At 40.4% G+C, this 16,908-nt stretch overlaps 1 protein-coding gene across 1 annotated transcript; it reads left to right on the top strand.

Annotated features, from left to right (window-relative positions):
• The first annotated feature begins 8,688 nt into the window (after positions 1–8,688).
• On the top strand, positions 8,689–11,165 carry LOC111967558 (nanos homolog 1-like). Its single transcript, XM_023992663.2, has one exon. The coding sequence runs from the start codon at positions 8,811–8,813 to the stop codon at positions 9,489–9,491; it is 681 nt and encodes a 226-aa protein (XP_023848431.1). The 5' UTR covers positions 8,689–8,810; the 3' UTR covers positions 9,492–11,165.
• The last annotated feature ends 5,743 nt before the right edge of the window (positions 11,166–16,908 follow it).

The following is a 16,908-nucleotide window of genomic DNA, read 5'->3' as shown; positions in this document are numbered from 1 at the left end:
AGACCAGCTGGCTGRTGTGTTWACGGACATATTCAATCAATCCCTATCMCAGTCTGCTGTGCCCACATGCTTCAAGAGGGCCWCCATTGTTCMTGTTCCCAAGAAAGCCAAGGTGACTGAGCTAAACAACTATMGCCCCGTAGCACTCACTTCTGTCATCATGAAGTGCTTAGAGAGACTAGTCAAGGATCATATCACCTCCACCCTACCTGATACCCTAGACYCACTCCAATTTGCTTACCGCCCCAATAGGTCCACAGACAGCGCAATCACACTGCACACTGCCTTAACTTCTCTAGGATAGGGGGCAGCATTTTCACTTTTGGATAAATAGCGTGCCCAATTTCAACTTCCTTCTACTCATTCCCAGAATATAAGATATGCATATTATTAGTAGATATGTATAGAAAACACTCTAACGTTTTTAAAACTGTTTGAATCATGTCTGTGAGTATAACAGAAATTATGTAGCAGGCAAAACCCTGAGGACTAACCATTCAGAGGTTTTTGTTTTTGAACTGTCTGTTCAATGAGTTTTCATTGGGATACTAGATTTCTAAGGGACTTGTTTGCAGTTCCTACCGCTTCCACTGGGTGTCACCAGTCTTTGGAAATTGGTTGAGGTTATTCCTTTGTGCAATGAAGAAGTACGGCCATCTTGAATCAGTGTAATGTTATGTGTACTGTTTGAGAGTTGCGTAAGACTAGAAAAGTAGCGTTAGTTTGTTGTCCTCCTGTATTGAAAACAGATAGACCCGTCTTCAAWTTGATCGATTATTAACGTTTAAAAATACCTAAAGTTGTATTACAAAAGTAGTTTGAAATGTTTTGGCAAAGTTTACACGTAACTTTTGAGATATTTTGTAGTGACGTTGCGCAAATTGGAAGCTGTTTTTTTCTGGGTCAAATGCGCCAAATAAATTGACATTTTGGATATATATGGACGGAATTAATTAAACCAAAGGACCATTTGTGATGTTTATGGGACATATTGGAGTGCCAACAAAAGAAGCTCGTCAAAGGTCAGGCATGATTTATATTTTATTTCTGCGTTTTGTGTTGCGCCTGCAGGGTTGAAATATGCTACACTCTCTTTGTTTACTGTTGTGCTATCATCAGATAATAGCATCTTATGCTTTYGCCGAAAAGCCTTTTTRAAATCTGACATGTTGGCTGGATTCACAACGAGTGTAGCTTTAATTTGGTATCTTACATGTGTGATTTAATGAATTTGGCGCTCTGCATTTTCCCGCAAGCRTCCCACATATCCCAGAGAGGTTAACCCATCTGGACAAGAGCAATACCTATGTAAGAATGCTGTTCATCGACTACAGCTCAGCATTTACCACCATAGTACCCTCCAAACTCGTCATTAAGCTCGAGACCCTTGGTCTCGACCCCGCCTGTGCAACTGGGTCCTTGACTTTCTGACGGGCCGCCCCCAGGTGGTGAGGGTAGGAAACAACATCTCCACCCAGCTTATCCTCAACACTGGGGCCCCACAAGGGTGCGTTCTCAGCCCTCTCCTGTACTCCCTGTTCACACATGACTGCGTGGCCATGCACACCTCCAACTCAATCATCAAGTTCGCAGATGACACTACAATGGTAGGCTTGATTACAAACAACGACGAGACCACCTACCGGGAGGAGGTGAGGGCCCTCGGAGTGTGGTGTCAGGAAAATAACCTCACACTCAATGTCAAAAAAACAAAGGACATGATCGTGGACTTCAGGAAACAGCAGAGGGAGCACCCCCCTATCCACATCGACGGGACAGTAGTGGASGTGGAAAGTTTTAAGTTCCTCKGTGTACACATCACGGACAAACTGAAATGGTCCACCCACACAGACAGTGTGGTGAAGAAGGCGCAACAGCGCCTCTTCAACCTGAGGATGCTGAAGAAATTTGGCTTGTCACCGAAAACACTCATCCTGACAGGCTGTATCACAGCCTGGTACAGCAACTGCTCCGCCCACAACCTCAACGCTCTCCAGAGTGTGGTGAAGTCTGCAGAACGCATCACCGGGGGCAAACTACATGCCCTGCAGGACACCTACATTATYCGATGTCACAGGAAGGCCAAAAAGATCATAAAAGACAACAACCACCCGAGCCACTGCCTGTTCACCCCATTATCATCCAGAAGGCGAGGTCAGTACAGGTGCATCAAAGCTGGGACCGAGAGACTGAAAAACAGCTTCTATCTCAAGGCCATCAGTCTGTTAAACAGCCATCACTAACATGAGTGGCTGCTGCCAACATACAGACTCAAATCTCTAGCCACTTTAATAATGACTAATTGGATGTAATAAATGTATCACTAGTCACTTTAAACAATGCCACTTTATATAATGTTTACATACCCTACATTACGCATATACTGTACTCTATACCATCTACTGCATCTTGCMAATGCCGCACGGTCATCGCTCATCCATATATTTATATGTACATATTCTTATCCAACCCTTTTCACTTGTGTGTATAAGGTAGTTGTTGTGAAATTGTTAGATTACTTGTTAGATATTACTGCACTGTTGGAACTAGAAGCACAAGCATTTCGCTATGCTCGCATTAACATCTGCTAACCATGTGTATGTGACCAATAAAATTTGATTTGATTTGATCTGAATCTGCAGGTTCAATGTTACCTAGCTAACATTAGGCTATAACAAGCAAAGCAAATGACTCTGAGATACGAATAATAAGATGTAACGTTAGCTAGCGAGCAAGCTAGCTAACAGTACACTTTAACTTTAAATCAAAATKACTTTGTCAAAATTAGAAATGTGTAATATCTGATAATGTAGCWAGCTAGACTATCTTACCCGTATACATAATGGTTGGATGCTTCTTCCTGTCACGGATGCCATGGTTGCCCTTAGTTTGWAGATGTAATCCGGAGACAGGTGTTTTCTCCATCTCCTTTGCTATCATACTCTAATTCCACAGATTTCAAACCTCGGTCCTCCAGACCGTCGARWGCAACACTTATTCAGTTCTACTAAACAATATATATTTGTTAAAAGCCGCGTTAGACAGGATTACCTACACATACTAACCAGCACAAATAGACAGAAGTGTGCTATATGGCAGACCAAGCCGAACGCATCTCTCGGCATGTCCAGCCCACTCATTATCTCAGCCAATCCTGGATAGTGGGAAGGTTGCTGACTTTTTCTGTGGCTAAACCAACTAGCTTCGTAATTTAACCATTTTATTCATATTTACAGATGGCATACAAGTTTGTTATTAAGGCACATWAAAGTTAACATGCTCCAGAAGGTATTTCTGCCAAAAAATAACATTTTAATAAAAAAATAAAAAATAAAGATTACGTTCAAATGGCTCTCGTGTGAAGTAGTGACTCATGACATAAGGCAAGTTTCCTGAAATGGGTTACAAACCTCAAATTTGGACTCATCAGACCAAAGGACAGATTTCCATCAGTCTAATGTCCATTGCTTGTGTTTCTTGGCCCAAGCAAGTCTCTTCTTAATGGTGTCTTTTAGTAGTGGTTTCTTTGCAGCAATTCGACCATGAAGGCCTGATTCATGCAGTCTCCTCCGAACAGTTGATGTTGAGATGTGTCTGTTAAGCATTAATTTGGGCTGCAATTTCTGATGCTGGTAATAAACATATCCTCTGCAGCAGTGGTAACTCTGGGTCTTTCTTTSATGTGGTGGTCCTTAGGAGAGCCATTTTCATAATAGCGTTTAATGGTTTTTGCGACTGCACTTGAAGAAGTTCTTGAAATGTTCCCGGATTGACTGAGCTTCAKGTCTTAAAGTAAAGATGGACTGTCATCTTCCTTTGCTTATTTGAGCTGTTCTTTCCATAATATGGACTTTGTCTTTTACCAAAAAGGGCTATATTCTGTATACCACMCCTACCTTTTCACAACACAGCTGATTGGCTCAAACGCATTAAGAAGGAAAGAAATTCCACAACTTTTAACAAGGCAAATCTGTTAATTGAAATGCATTCCAGGTGACTACCTCATGAAGCTGTTTGAGAGAATACCAAGAGTGTGCAGAGCTTTCATCAAGGCAAAGGGTGGCTACTTTGAAGAATGTCAAGTTTAAAATATATTTTGATTTGTTTAACACTTTTTTGGTTASTACATGAGGATTCCATATGTGTTATTTCACATTTTTGATGTCTTCACTATTATTATTCAATGTAGAAAATAGTAAAAAAATAAAGAAAAACCCTTGAATGAGTAGGTGTGTCCAAACTTTTGACAGGTTCTGTACATTTTTGTATTCTTCTAATGCCTCTTTAGGGGAAGGTAATCTAAAAGTAACTGAACGTAATCAGATTATGTTACTGAGTTTGGGTAATCCAAAAGTTACGTTACTGATTACAATTTTGGACAGGTAACTAGTAACTGTAATGGATTACATTTAGAAAGTAACCTACCCACCCTGTTTGCGATGCATTGGAAAACCTCTCTGGTCGTTGTGGTTGAATTTGTGTCTGAAATTCACTGCCCGACTGAGGGACCTAACAGATAATTGTATGTGTGGGGTACAGAGATCTAGTCTAGATCTAGTCTTTCAAAATCATCTTAAACACTATTATTGCAAACAGAGTGAGTCCATGCAACTTATGTGATCTGTTAAGCACATTTTTACGCCTTACGTATTTAGGCTTGCCATAAGAAACKTTTTTTTAAATGAATTTGTAAACATTTCGAAAAACATAATTCCACTTTGACATTATGGGGTACTGTATGCAAGCCAGTGACAAAATCAAATCTCAATTCAATCCATTTTAAATTCAGGTTGTAAAAGTCAAGGGGTGTGAATAMTTTCTGAAGACACTGTATGCTGTAAACTAATATTATAATACCAAACTATTAAACCAGTTTGCATGACAGAGCTTGGCGGAATCCCAGATGATTCAGCTGTTACAATAATAAACAATGGCATTCCGATCATTATTTCAAATAATCTGTTTTTTTGTCTTGATATTTACAAATGAGTTTCCCCAAAACCTTGTCAGTAGCCCTCACAAAGGAGTAGCTCATTTTAACAAAGAAAGTCCAATGAAAGTCAGCTGTAGACACTATTGTTAGATCATTATTTCTATGAGAAAGCACCATCAGATAAGGGAGACCATTCCCTTCCTCGGAGATAAAACACACCTGAAAAATACACGATGAGCACCAATGCTTCAGAAATGGCTATTTWTTGAGGCTACCAACATGACTATTTATGTGGCAGCCACAAGAGACAGCATGCCATGTGCTCTGCGTCATGTGACCAATCACCCATACAAATGATCATCTAAGACACACAGCTAAAGTAGGCATATTTATTAACTGCAGGCTTGGTTTCACTCCAGTTGTCCCTTTTCATTTGGGTTTCATAATGTGATACGCGTCATTCAAACAAATGCCAATAGGAARAATTATACATTTACATTACATTTTGGTCATTTAAAAGATGCTCTTACCAGAACAACTTACTTCTACATACAACAGATTTGATATATGATTATAAAAAAAATCTAAATGTAATTTGTGAATCAAATTAAGATTGTTGCAAAACATTTCAAACTTCAGCGAGAGGTATATACAGATGAAATTAAATTGCATAATTCATCTCCAGCACAATCAATGGGAATTTTGAAATGTAAATTCACATCTGTAATGGGGGAAATGTTCACACTTGCACTACTGGGCAAAACAATACGTATTGTATTGCAACGCAAATTAGTTACTGGGTCAGCAAATACCTGTTTGATGAGCTCTAATTCAGTTTGAGTCCCTAATCAATTTACAGCCACAGCCCCCATTCTAGCGCCATAGATCATTCAGTTGATTCCTTGTCTGATAGGCTCGTGCTACCTCAACGCAGCCAGAGAATTTTATATTAATGGATGAGTATTAATCCTCCTCAGTCAAAATCAAATTAAGTAATAATGGGCCCATGAATATTTTAGTTACACTGTCGAGATGCAGAAACACGGGAATCAAATCGGCTYGTAGGGTAGGCTCTATATTGCACTGGAAAAAGAGTCAAGGATAATATACATTATGTATGCATAATGGGTAAAAGTWTGGGAAAATTCAATGGGTTAGATCCTCCAAGATCAATACCTTCCTCTCTTATGTGCGACTGGGAAAACAAGCTTCTGAAAACATTTATACCAACTATTAGTTCCTATTTTATTACTTTTCAGCTCAGTTAACAGCAAGGTATGTAGTTCTATTGAATTTCCTTAAAATAGATGTAATCCTCCAAATTGGACACRTTTCAACAACCTCCCCTGCACTTTTAATTAGAACTGCAGTCACTTATATGTTATCATTGTTTAAAGAGTCCTGCTCTCACATTCCAGACTCAGGTAGTTAATCATGGAGAAGGCTGGCAGCAGTTAGAGTAGATTACAGTACAGAATGGTACTCTGAGTTGCTTGATTGATTTTCAGGGATACAGTCTTTTTATTTTTTTTACCTAACTTCTGTTTCCCCTGAAAAACGGAAGTAAGGACTCCGCTCAGGCGTCTTTCTACGCCTGCTACGTTAGGTACATTTTACTGTGAAATGTATGCGATGTTTGATGTGATAAGAGTTATACGACTTCCTGATGATAGAGCAACATTAACAATKACATTATTTTAAAATCTACCCATGTTTTTGCTCATATTAGTGAACTTTCATGTAGAATAAACCTACATGTTTTATGCTCCCAAGTGGCGCAGTGGTCTAAGGCATTGCATCTCAGTGCAAGAAGTGTCACTACTGTCCCTGGTTTGATTCCAGGCTGTATCACATCTGGCTGTGATTGGGAGTCCCGTAGGGCGGTGCACAATTGGCCCAGTGTTGTTTGGCTGAGGKAGGTCTTCATTGTAAATAAGAATTTGTTCTTAACTGACCTGCCTAGTTAAATAAAGGTTAAATTACAAATAATAATTAACCATTGCAGGTATTTTGCTCATGTCATGGCTCCAGTCAATGTAAKTGGACACTTATATTCATTAGTAGGGTATGTTGTATGATCATAGGTTTCCGGTAGCGAACACAGAACCATCAAGGATCATGGGATGACTTTTTGGGGTTATGGGTCAACTGTTGCATTGCGCAGAAGCTTGATGATGTCATCCTAACTAGGATCCACTGGGCTCACACAGTCCCCCAGTGGCAGAGGAGTGAAATGACATGATGTTGTTATTTCAAAGGGAATGCAGTCCACAATAGAATACTAGCCTGATAATAGACTACTGGCCTGTGAGAGTGCTAGCCTAAATCCAATACCCTCTGCCTATATATCCCATTATACCCTGTCTTCCATTATACTTTCACATTATTCATTCCACTTGTGTACTTTCCAATTTACACCTGTATCTCTGTTCCATTTTGGTCGATCCATAAGATAAAGTTATAATGGAGGATGAGATTCTATTCGGAGACTTTTGTGTTTTGCGGATCCATCATTTTCCCTGCATGCACCTTGTCAACTCTGTATATGCTCCTGCCTCCCCGTCCTCCTCTCTTTGTTGCTTGAATATAGTCAAATATGCAAATGAGGACTATGCCACTGTATAAATGTGAGTGACATTTATCTGTGATCATTAGGGCTCTGTACTCAGGGAGGGGGGATTGGAGAGGGTGGCTTAAAGGGCAACACAGTTTGCCTTCATTCAGCCCTCAGCTTGTAGAACAATGTGGCTTGAYGGAGGAGGTTTTTCACACAGTGCCAAAGCCACAGCAGGAACACTCTAAAAGGGGAATACCAAAGTRAATCTACTGACAACCTACAGTATGACAAGCACAGTAGTCTGCAATATAACCTACGAAATCACCACTACCCTTCCAAAATACACTGTAGGTCTACTAAATGGGGATAATCATGATATCAGTGACAAATATGTATCATTTAATTCTAATACTGTAGTTTGCTGTGGGGAATACCTTATGCCAATTTGGTTAATCATAAGTGTTACAGTATATCATAGTCACTACATCCATCCAGTGAAAGTTCAAATTGGCTAACYTTATATTGAACGACATAGTATGGACATAAGCCTACATATAACAGAAAATGATATGGCATTGCTGTTGTTATCATAGTATCCAGCTCATCGCCTATGTGAAATTGTCAGTGATATGACAAGTGTCAGGTGGGAAATGTTGTATCACTGTGGTAGAGAGGGTGCTCTAGGAACAAAGGGCTTGTGTGCGTGCATGGTCTTGAAAGGGTTCAAGTGTGCACCAGAAATGCGCACAAACATGTGTATGCAAGCTATTTGAGTAGGYTTTGACATCGCACCCAAAATGAACTCCCCATCCTCAATGTAGRCTATTAATACTGTGCTGCCCGGGACAAACAGAGAACGATGCGTTGACTGCTTAGCCAAATCCTTCCGTACTGTAAAGCTACGGGTGTACTGGCGTTCACTGCTCTGAACAGAGATGACTGGTGCGTAATGCAACCATTTCAAAAACGGTGAAATCAATAGTATATTTCGGTGTAGGCTTTGCTGTGTGATYATGATATGAGGGTGTTTTCCAACCAACCTCTGCCAGTTCGGACCATATTGGATTTGTTTCGCGCTTCCCAAACCTACCCTTGAAGAGAAAGACTGCGCTTCAACCTGATCATAAACTTGTTTTGAGAAGAGAGCCCCGCCCTCTTTTCAGCTTTCCCCGACTCCTTATAAACAGCAAGCCTGTTGTACAAGCGTTTAACACAAGAACACTGGAGCAGACCACAGTTCACCAACCACCCTGGAAACGAACTCTGGCAGTAAATTTCGAGGATTATATTGGTGTTTGTGCATAGAAACGAGAAACTATCATGGATTTTCTCAATCATAACTATTTGAGTGCGCGCAACCCATATGACTATACATTTAATTTTTGGAACGACTATCTGGGTCTGTCGACGTTGGTCACGAAGAATAACAAGCACATGATGCCCGAAAGCCCGAACTCCATCACCGAGTCCCTGAAAGCAACTCTGGGTTTGGATGACTCCCCAGCATGTGCGTGCGTAATCTCGGGCAGTAGTGAAGGCGGACACCTGGACTGCTGTTGTCCATCTGTGAGCCCCCTGCCTACCTCCATCCTGGACTTGAAGGAGCGCTTTTCAATTCTGAGCCCATTCCAAAACCAAATCGGTGGTGTCCCACTACAAGACCGGGACTTGGGCTTCGGGGGAAGCTTTGCAGGATTTGACCTGTTCGGAGTGGAGAGGAAGATGCGCAAGCCAACGTCGAGGAATAAACAGGAGCCCAAAATCTGTGTCTTCTGCAGGAATAATGGTGCACCGGAGGAGGTGTATGGCTCCCACGTTCTGAAGACACCGGACGGGAGGGTGGTGTGCCCCATTCTTCGCGCTTATACATGCCCTCTTTGTAGCGCCAATGGTGATAATGCGCACACAATTAAGTACTGTCCACTCTCCAAAGATCAACCAGCCCAGCGACCATTAAAGGGAGGGAGGGCAGTGGGTGGTAAACGAATGAAAATATTCTAGAGATAGATTTTTACACGAGCAAAGAAACTAAATYGAATTGCACTGAACAATTTTCAGATGACTGTTTCGATTGCGGCTATAGCATATCCCAGTCCTAACTGCTAAGGCTACATGATTTCGTAAACAAAAAAAATATACCGATGTTATTCTTTTTCCAAAATCTCTTATATTTTTATAGTTGCTTTATTCACATAGATTATTTTATTCGTTATACATTGAATTTATTTTCTGATAGTGTGTAGCTATTTGAGTGTTCATTGAAATTTACCTATATTCATAATCACAATGTGTGAATAAATGCTGAGTGTTTTGCGGGGAACATGGATTTAGCAGGGCGTGAGGGTGTGATTGTCATGTTGCCAGTAAGTTTTACTGTAAGCTTAGCCTACTAGCTATTTCTTTTGTCTTTGAAAACCAAAGTTGTGTATGCTATTAAACAAGCTAAGAATGTTCATGAATGAAAGCAATGTCCATTCAAGATGTCTGTAAAACAAGGTATGGCACTTTGAGGCCCACTCCTCTGTCTGCTACTCCACAACACAGTTTTAAACTTGCTCTGATTTAATATCTGTTGCATGAAAAAAACAAGACAATGAAGTCTCTGTTATGGGCTGGTATTTTCTGTGTAACTTCATAGTCAATAATAGCCAAGCCAAATGACTTTCATCCCCCATGTCACACAGCAGTTGGTTTCATCACCCAGGCTTATGAATAATCATTACCCAAATAAGAGATACCCTTGATGTTTACATTACCAAGAGAGGGTAACACACTGGAWATAATTGCTTGTAGGTATCTCTTTCATGCAGTCTTTTTTTTAATCAACAATGGCATGTTGTTTTTTTGGTCTACCCCCAAAAAGTCTTCAACAGAGGACTGCACTGGRGATTCAAGGAGTGCTCTGCAATAGTAGAGTCAGGAGGACAATTCACTTTGAGAAAACAGTTGGATAGCGCAAATGAATGTTATTAAACAAGCTTTTCTAAAAACCAATGTATTAGCCCCTTTTTGCATTATTTCCCTGAATCAATCCAAAAACATGCAAAACTATTGTGAATGTACGATGGAAAGTTGTCAGTTGCAGGACTACACATTTCTGACAGTTATGTTTACCAAAGGATTATACAATTTTAATGAAGTGAAGTGAGGAAGAGAGTATTGTATATAAAGTTGAGTGACGTTTATTCAGCATTTTAACATTTYAAGTGACTTCAGAGGGTTCTACCTCAACAGGATTTTGTACTTACATGTAAAATGTCAACAGCAGTTTATTAATATAGTGCTGCCATTTATAATAAGGGTTTTTAATAGTATTTTTGATCTTTGTATAACATAATTGTATTTTTTTTCCTGCATTCAAACATGACAAAAGTGAATTTCCAATAAGCTTCAAGCATTCTTCGCCAAAAAGGTGAKGGTCTGTGCATAGTGATATCCGTACTTTTTAAATTTAATTGTTCAATGTTACATTCTTGAGGGTGTGTGCAAGAGAATGGAATCTATTGAAAACCATTGACAATTTGCCACTTTTAATATAAGGTTTCTGATTAAATGAAATTAGAAAATTAACACTGTTGAACTTTGTTATTTTTATTTTACCACAATTTCCATGTATGCTGCCTGTGCAGAATAAATGATATGAATTAATTAGAGAAATAAACATCTCATCAAATATTTTAGCTCATGCCTTGATTTTATTGATCAACTTGATAGACATACCTCATTCACCAGTTTACATAAACAGTATGCGATTGCTATTGCTAGATATTCAATGTAGGCTTGAAAATACCATTAAAGATTGCACATATCATTCTTGGCCCTATCTGTCATTGTTTCAGCCCACACAACTTTAAAGTCCATACTTCAACAGATGGGGGGAGCTATCTTCCTCGGCTCTAGAAGTCAAAGTCTCTCTGCTTGAGAGCCAATCTCAGCTGGACAAACAAAGCCCCACGCGTGTTTCAAAGCACTTGCCTGTTGTTTATGAAGGCTGCCCACTCTGGAATGTCCAAGCCTGTGTGCCTCCCCATTCAACACGGATCATGTTTGCACTGAAGACTATGAATAACTGCCCCCTCCCTAGCCTCTCCACCTTCTATTTCTGGAATGGCAGGAGCCAGCAGCCCATAACTTCTGGACCCCTTTTGAGAAAAGGGGAATTCAGAAGGCAGACATTACAGTAGCACTTGGGGACTGTTGTGAAGCCTTGAGCACAGCCATCCACACCTCTCAGCCCTCTCTTCCCTCTCTCCCTCTCCTCTCCTCCTCCCTCTCATTTTCCAGATGGGCCCCGCATTAAAAATGGATGAATACTAAGTGCAACAGGGATTTATCTCTCTCGGAGAACAGTGGTGGGGAAAAAGCCTGCGGGTATCATTTCAGACAAACATGGCCGCCATAACAGGCCCTATTCCCCTGCCACCCCACCCCATTAGCTGTGCTGCAAACAGGATTTGAGTAATCTAGTTAGTTCCACCATTTATGAGATGCATATCTACAGATTTTATGATGGGAAATGGTTGCCTGTTAATAGCATACTGTAAACCTATACATGCAGATAATAGTCTTTGTACATAGTATGAGGATGGATTCTATGGATTATAGCTTTATGTGTTAAGTTAATGAGTTAAACAGTAAACAAATGATGCTTCTTATTACCATAAATTTGCACTTCTATTATAGGTCTGCTTTATGGGCGTGGTCCCAGTCAGTAGAGGCCATTCACTAACTAGCTGGTGATTTCTATCAGCCCATGGAAAAGGAGAACCTGCAACTCTCTGGACACTACTTTTGAAGCCCTGACCTCTATTGTACAATGCTGAATAAACATGGATCGAAAATGTCTATTACAGAGTGCTGGCGCGTATCAACTCAGCTGTTGCTCCGATAGACTAACAGGAATGAATTGTAATATGTATCCCAAATGTAGAAGTGTATTAGGGTAGAATGTATCCCCATGTAGAAGTGTATTATAGAATGTATCCCCATGTAGAAGTTATATAGAATGTATCCCATGTAGAAGTGTATTATAGAATGTATCCCCATGTAGAAGTGTATTATAGAATGTATCCCCATGTAGAAGTGTATTATAGAATGTATCCCATGTAGAAGTGTATCCCCATGTAGAAGTGTATTGCTGTGACGTCTTCCACTACAGTAAGTTGGCATTTGGTGGTGTAAGATTCTAGCATGTCCGTATTACACATCATTCGTAAATGAAGGACTTTTTACTAGACACATTCAATTGGTCATAGTTTAAGATTGAAGTTTGCTGAGTTCGTTGTCTATTATCAAACCCATATTTGTTGAATTACTGGCACTTTAGCGCTCTTTCCCATATCATTTATGTACATAATGCAATTTACAAAGCGCGCCCATGCTTCAAATCTCAAGCCCCTTCATGCACCCTTCATACCTGGGTGTGCCTCAAATAGGCTACCTGTAGCCATCCCTCTTTCTCATACCTATTTTCTCATTTGGGGAGAGTACAACAACTTGATGCAACGACTTTCAGCAAGCACACTATCCCTGTGCCAGTAAAATGAAACCTTGGCAGGCTGTAGCAACAAGGTCGTTTATATACTTTGGCCCATGTTACAGAGTAGTCCTGTTGGAAGATGAATTCAGTGCATACACTAACTCATTGCAGAAAGACAGATTAGCATTCAACCAGAAGGACAACATTCATTACAATTGGTCTGAGGTTGTTACTTTCTTACTGTAATAGCCAATGCCTTTTGGCTAAATTCTTATTTTCTTTCTCATTCAATAATGCAGAGGAGTGGATAGCTGGGGGGTAGTCTCGTTAAAGATTGAGATTGGGTCTAATAAAAAGCCATAGCTGGAGGAGCACCCACCCAGAGACAATGATGTAGTTTGGAGGTGCCGACTAACGGAGAATAAATTGTAAGCCATACGAATAAATAAAGAGAGTCGCGCACTCTATATATACAGTGCATTCGGAAAGTATTCAGACCCAATGRCTTTTTCCACATTTTGTTAAGTTACAGCCTTATTTTAAAATGGATTCAATTGGTTTATTTCCTTTTCAATCTACACACAATACCACATAATGACAAAGCAAAAACAGGTTTTTAGAATTTTTTGCAAATGTATTAAAAATGTAAATACTCAGTACTTTGTTAAAGTACTTTTGGCAGTGATAAAAGCCTTGCATCTTCTTGGGTATGATGCTACAAGCTTAGCAGACCTGTATTTGGGGAGATTCTCCAATTCYTCTCTACAGATCCTCTCAAGCTCTGTCAGATTGGATGGGGAGTGTCGCTGTACAGCTATTTTCAGGTCTCTCCAGAGATGTTTGATCGGGTTAAAGTCCGGGCTCTGGCTGGGCTACTCAAGGACGTTCAGAAACTTGTCCCGAAGCCACTCCTGCTTGGTCTTGGCTGTGTGCTTAGGGTCGTTGTCCAGTTGGAAGGTGAACCTTCACCCCAGTCTGAGATCCTGAGTGTTCTGGAGCAGGTTTTCATCAAGGATCTCTTTGTACTTTGCTCCGTTCATCTTTCCCTCAATCCTGACTAGTCTCCCAGTCCCTGCCGCTGAAAAACATCCCCACAGCATAATGCTACCACCTCCCTGACCAAGGCCCTTCTCCCCCGATTGCTCAGTTTGGCCGGGCGGCCAGCTCTAGGAAGAGTCTTGGTGGTTCCAAACTTTTTCCATTTAAGAATGATGGAGGCCACTGTGTTCTTAGGGACCTTCAGTGCTGCAGACATTTTTTGGTACCCTTCCCCAGATCTGTGCCTCGACACAATCCTGTCTCGAAGCCCTACGGACAATTCTTTCAACCTCATGGCTTGGTTTTTGCTCTGACATGCACTGTCAACTGTGGGACGATATATAGACAGGTGTGTGCCTTTCCAAATCGTGTCCTATCAATTGAATTTRACACAGGTAGACTCCAATCAAGTCGTGGAAACATCTCAAGGATCATCAATGGAAACAGGAAGCACCTGAGCTACATTTTGAGTCTCATACAAATGGTCTGAATACTTATGTAAATAAGGTATTTCTGTTTTTTATTTTTAAGAAATTTGCAAACATTTCTAAAAACCTGTTTTCGCTCTGTCATTATGGGATATAGTGTGTAGATTGCTGAGGATTTTGAAAAATGTAATCCATTTTATAATAAGCCTGTAACGTGACAAAATGTGGAAAAAGTCAAGGAGCCTGAATACTTTACGAAGGCACTGTATAAACTCCCAGTAATTTACTAGGTAAAACACCAACGTTTCGACATCACTGTGCCTTCTTCAGGGTCGCCGAAACGTTGGTGCTTTAGCCAATAACTTACTGGGAGTTTCAATATAGATCATGTTGTGACTCTCTTTATTTATTTTCATGGATTGTGATTGGACCTGTGAATGTACTGTTACAGAAAATACATGACTTGTGCTACAATGGAAGTGCTACTGTCATGATGTGTGTTCCTATGGGAGTTCCTATGGGAGCTAGTTTAGCCAAGCAGGGAAGCATCGGTTAACCACATGAAGGGACCATGTAGCACTACACAGTATACTACATCATTGGCTTTCTATAGGTTTGGTTCGATTTAAGAACTGACATATTGTTCTTTGATGTCAGTTGTCAAGTGTGCATTGTGATATGTGCAATTATACAGTCGGTGTTGCTGCAAAATATTATTTTACTCCCAATATCCTAACCCTTACCTTATACGATAAAAGTTGAAATACATTCGGTAGGCTCCTAATTAAAGCCTATGTGTGTTTTGGCAGTGGGAAAATTCCAGAGCTTTATAGAGCTCCCATGAGGTTGTGGTTTGGGTGAGATGCACAGTAATGCGTTTGTGACGCAAGCGGGAGGAAATTGCAGAAGCTTCCTGCACAACTGTGCTTTTGTACTACTTCCAGGTGGATAGCAGGCCTGGATGTACAGTCCGTGGGAGGGTTTTCATTAAGATGTGAGGCTGAATGGCCAAGGATGAAATGGGTTTCAATAGTGCCCCCTACAGGGTGATAGATGACGTACATCTACAAGCACATAACAAACGCACACACGCACAAACACAGAGAGAGAGAGAGGGAGAGAGAGAGAAGAAGAGAGAAGAGAGAGAGAGAGAGAGAGAGGAGAGAGAGAGAGAGAGAGAGAGAGAGAGAGAGAGAGAGAGAGAGAGAGAGAGAGAGAGAGAGAGAGAGAGAGAGAGAAGAGAGAGAAGAGAGAGACAGACACTGACTGACTGACTGACTGACTGACTGACTGACTGACTGACTGACTGACTGACTGACTGAGGTTTCCTTCAGTAAACAGCTGTAATTTCCATGTTGTGTGCCATGCATTTTGGGGTTATTCAGTGTGTATGTCAGTATAATACAATTGCTTGTACTTTAGCACCACCTGCTGTTGCTTGATAACCATCACCATTAGATGATTGAAAATAGGAGTAGACCTACTGTAGTGTAATTTAGATCCACAAGGTGCCAGTCTTATACAAGCCTGGAAAAATGCATTTTTTGATGACAATGAATAATTAAGCTACACTGGACTCTGGGTTTCAGCCCAATGGTAGCCCCGACTTGATTTGGAACAGAAGTTACATCATTGGGAAATGTAGCTGCTCTCATTTATAGGTGGAGCTATACATGCCAGGTTTGACAGTCTATGAAATCGACATGAYCATTTGAGACATATTTTGAAGCTATAAATCAAATCGATTTTTTTATTTGTCACATGCTTCGTAAACAACAGTGAAATGCTTACTTACAGGGCCTTCCCAACAATGCAGAGATAAAACARTTGAAATAAAAGAAAAATAGTAACACGAGGTATAAATACACAATGAAAAATGATAACTTGGCTATATACACGGGGTACCAGTCCCGAGTCGATGTGCAGGGGTACGTTGTTTGTTTCCAATTCACTCAAATGACAMATAAAATATAAGCAAATCATTAATGAATAGTTACATTTTCGGTTATGAAAGGCGAGACATTTGTACTTGGCGCATAGAGACTGCGGCTGTCGGATTWACACCGTGTAATTATTTTATGGTAAACATCAACTACAGTACATAGCTAGTATTTCCTGTAAAAACTGTTCAAGGTGTTTGCATTATCAATGAAAGGGCACACTTTACATACACAAGAAAACAAGATGCTTTGTTTCAAAGTCCTYACTTAGTATATTGCTGTTGCTTTAAATGAGTGAATGAGACAAACTTGGCATAGTTTAGGATATGTGGAATAGATATTTTTTGGGACCACGGTGCAGCAATGATAGTAGATCCATCTGTTGCTCTATTCTATTGAACATGACTTCACAAAGACTCAAGCTGTTATATCTGTGTCTGTGTSGGCGTGCGTGCGTGCATGTTTGTGTGCGTGCGTGAGCGCCTGTGTGCGTGTGTGAATGAAAAACTCAAAGCCCCCCATAGATGTAAGTA

This window comes from Salvelinus sp. IW2-2015, linkage group LG8, assembly GCF_002910315.2.
Source record: "Salvelinus sp. IW2-2015 linkage group LG8, ASM291031v2, whole genome shotgun sequence".
Taxonomy (NCBI): Eukaryota; Metazoa; Chordata; class Actinopteri; order Salmoniformes; family Salmonidae; genus Salvelinus; species Salvelinus sp. IW2-2015.
Note: the sequence above shows the minus strand (reverse complement) of the source record. Positions and strands in the feature narration are given on the sequence as shown.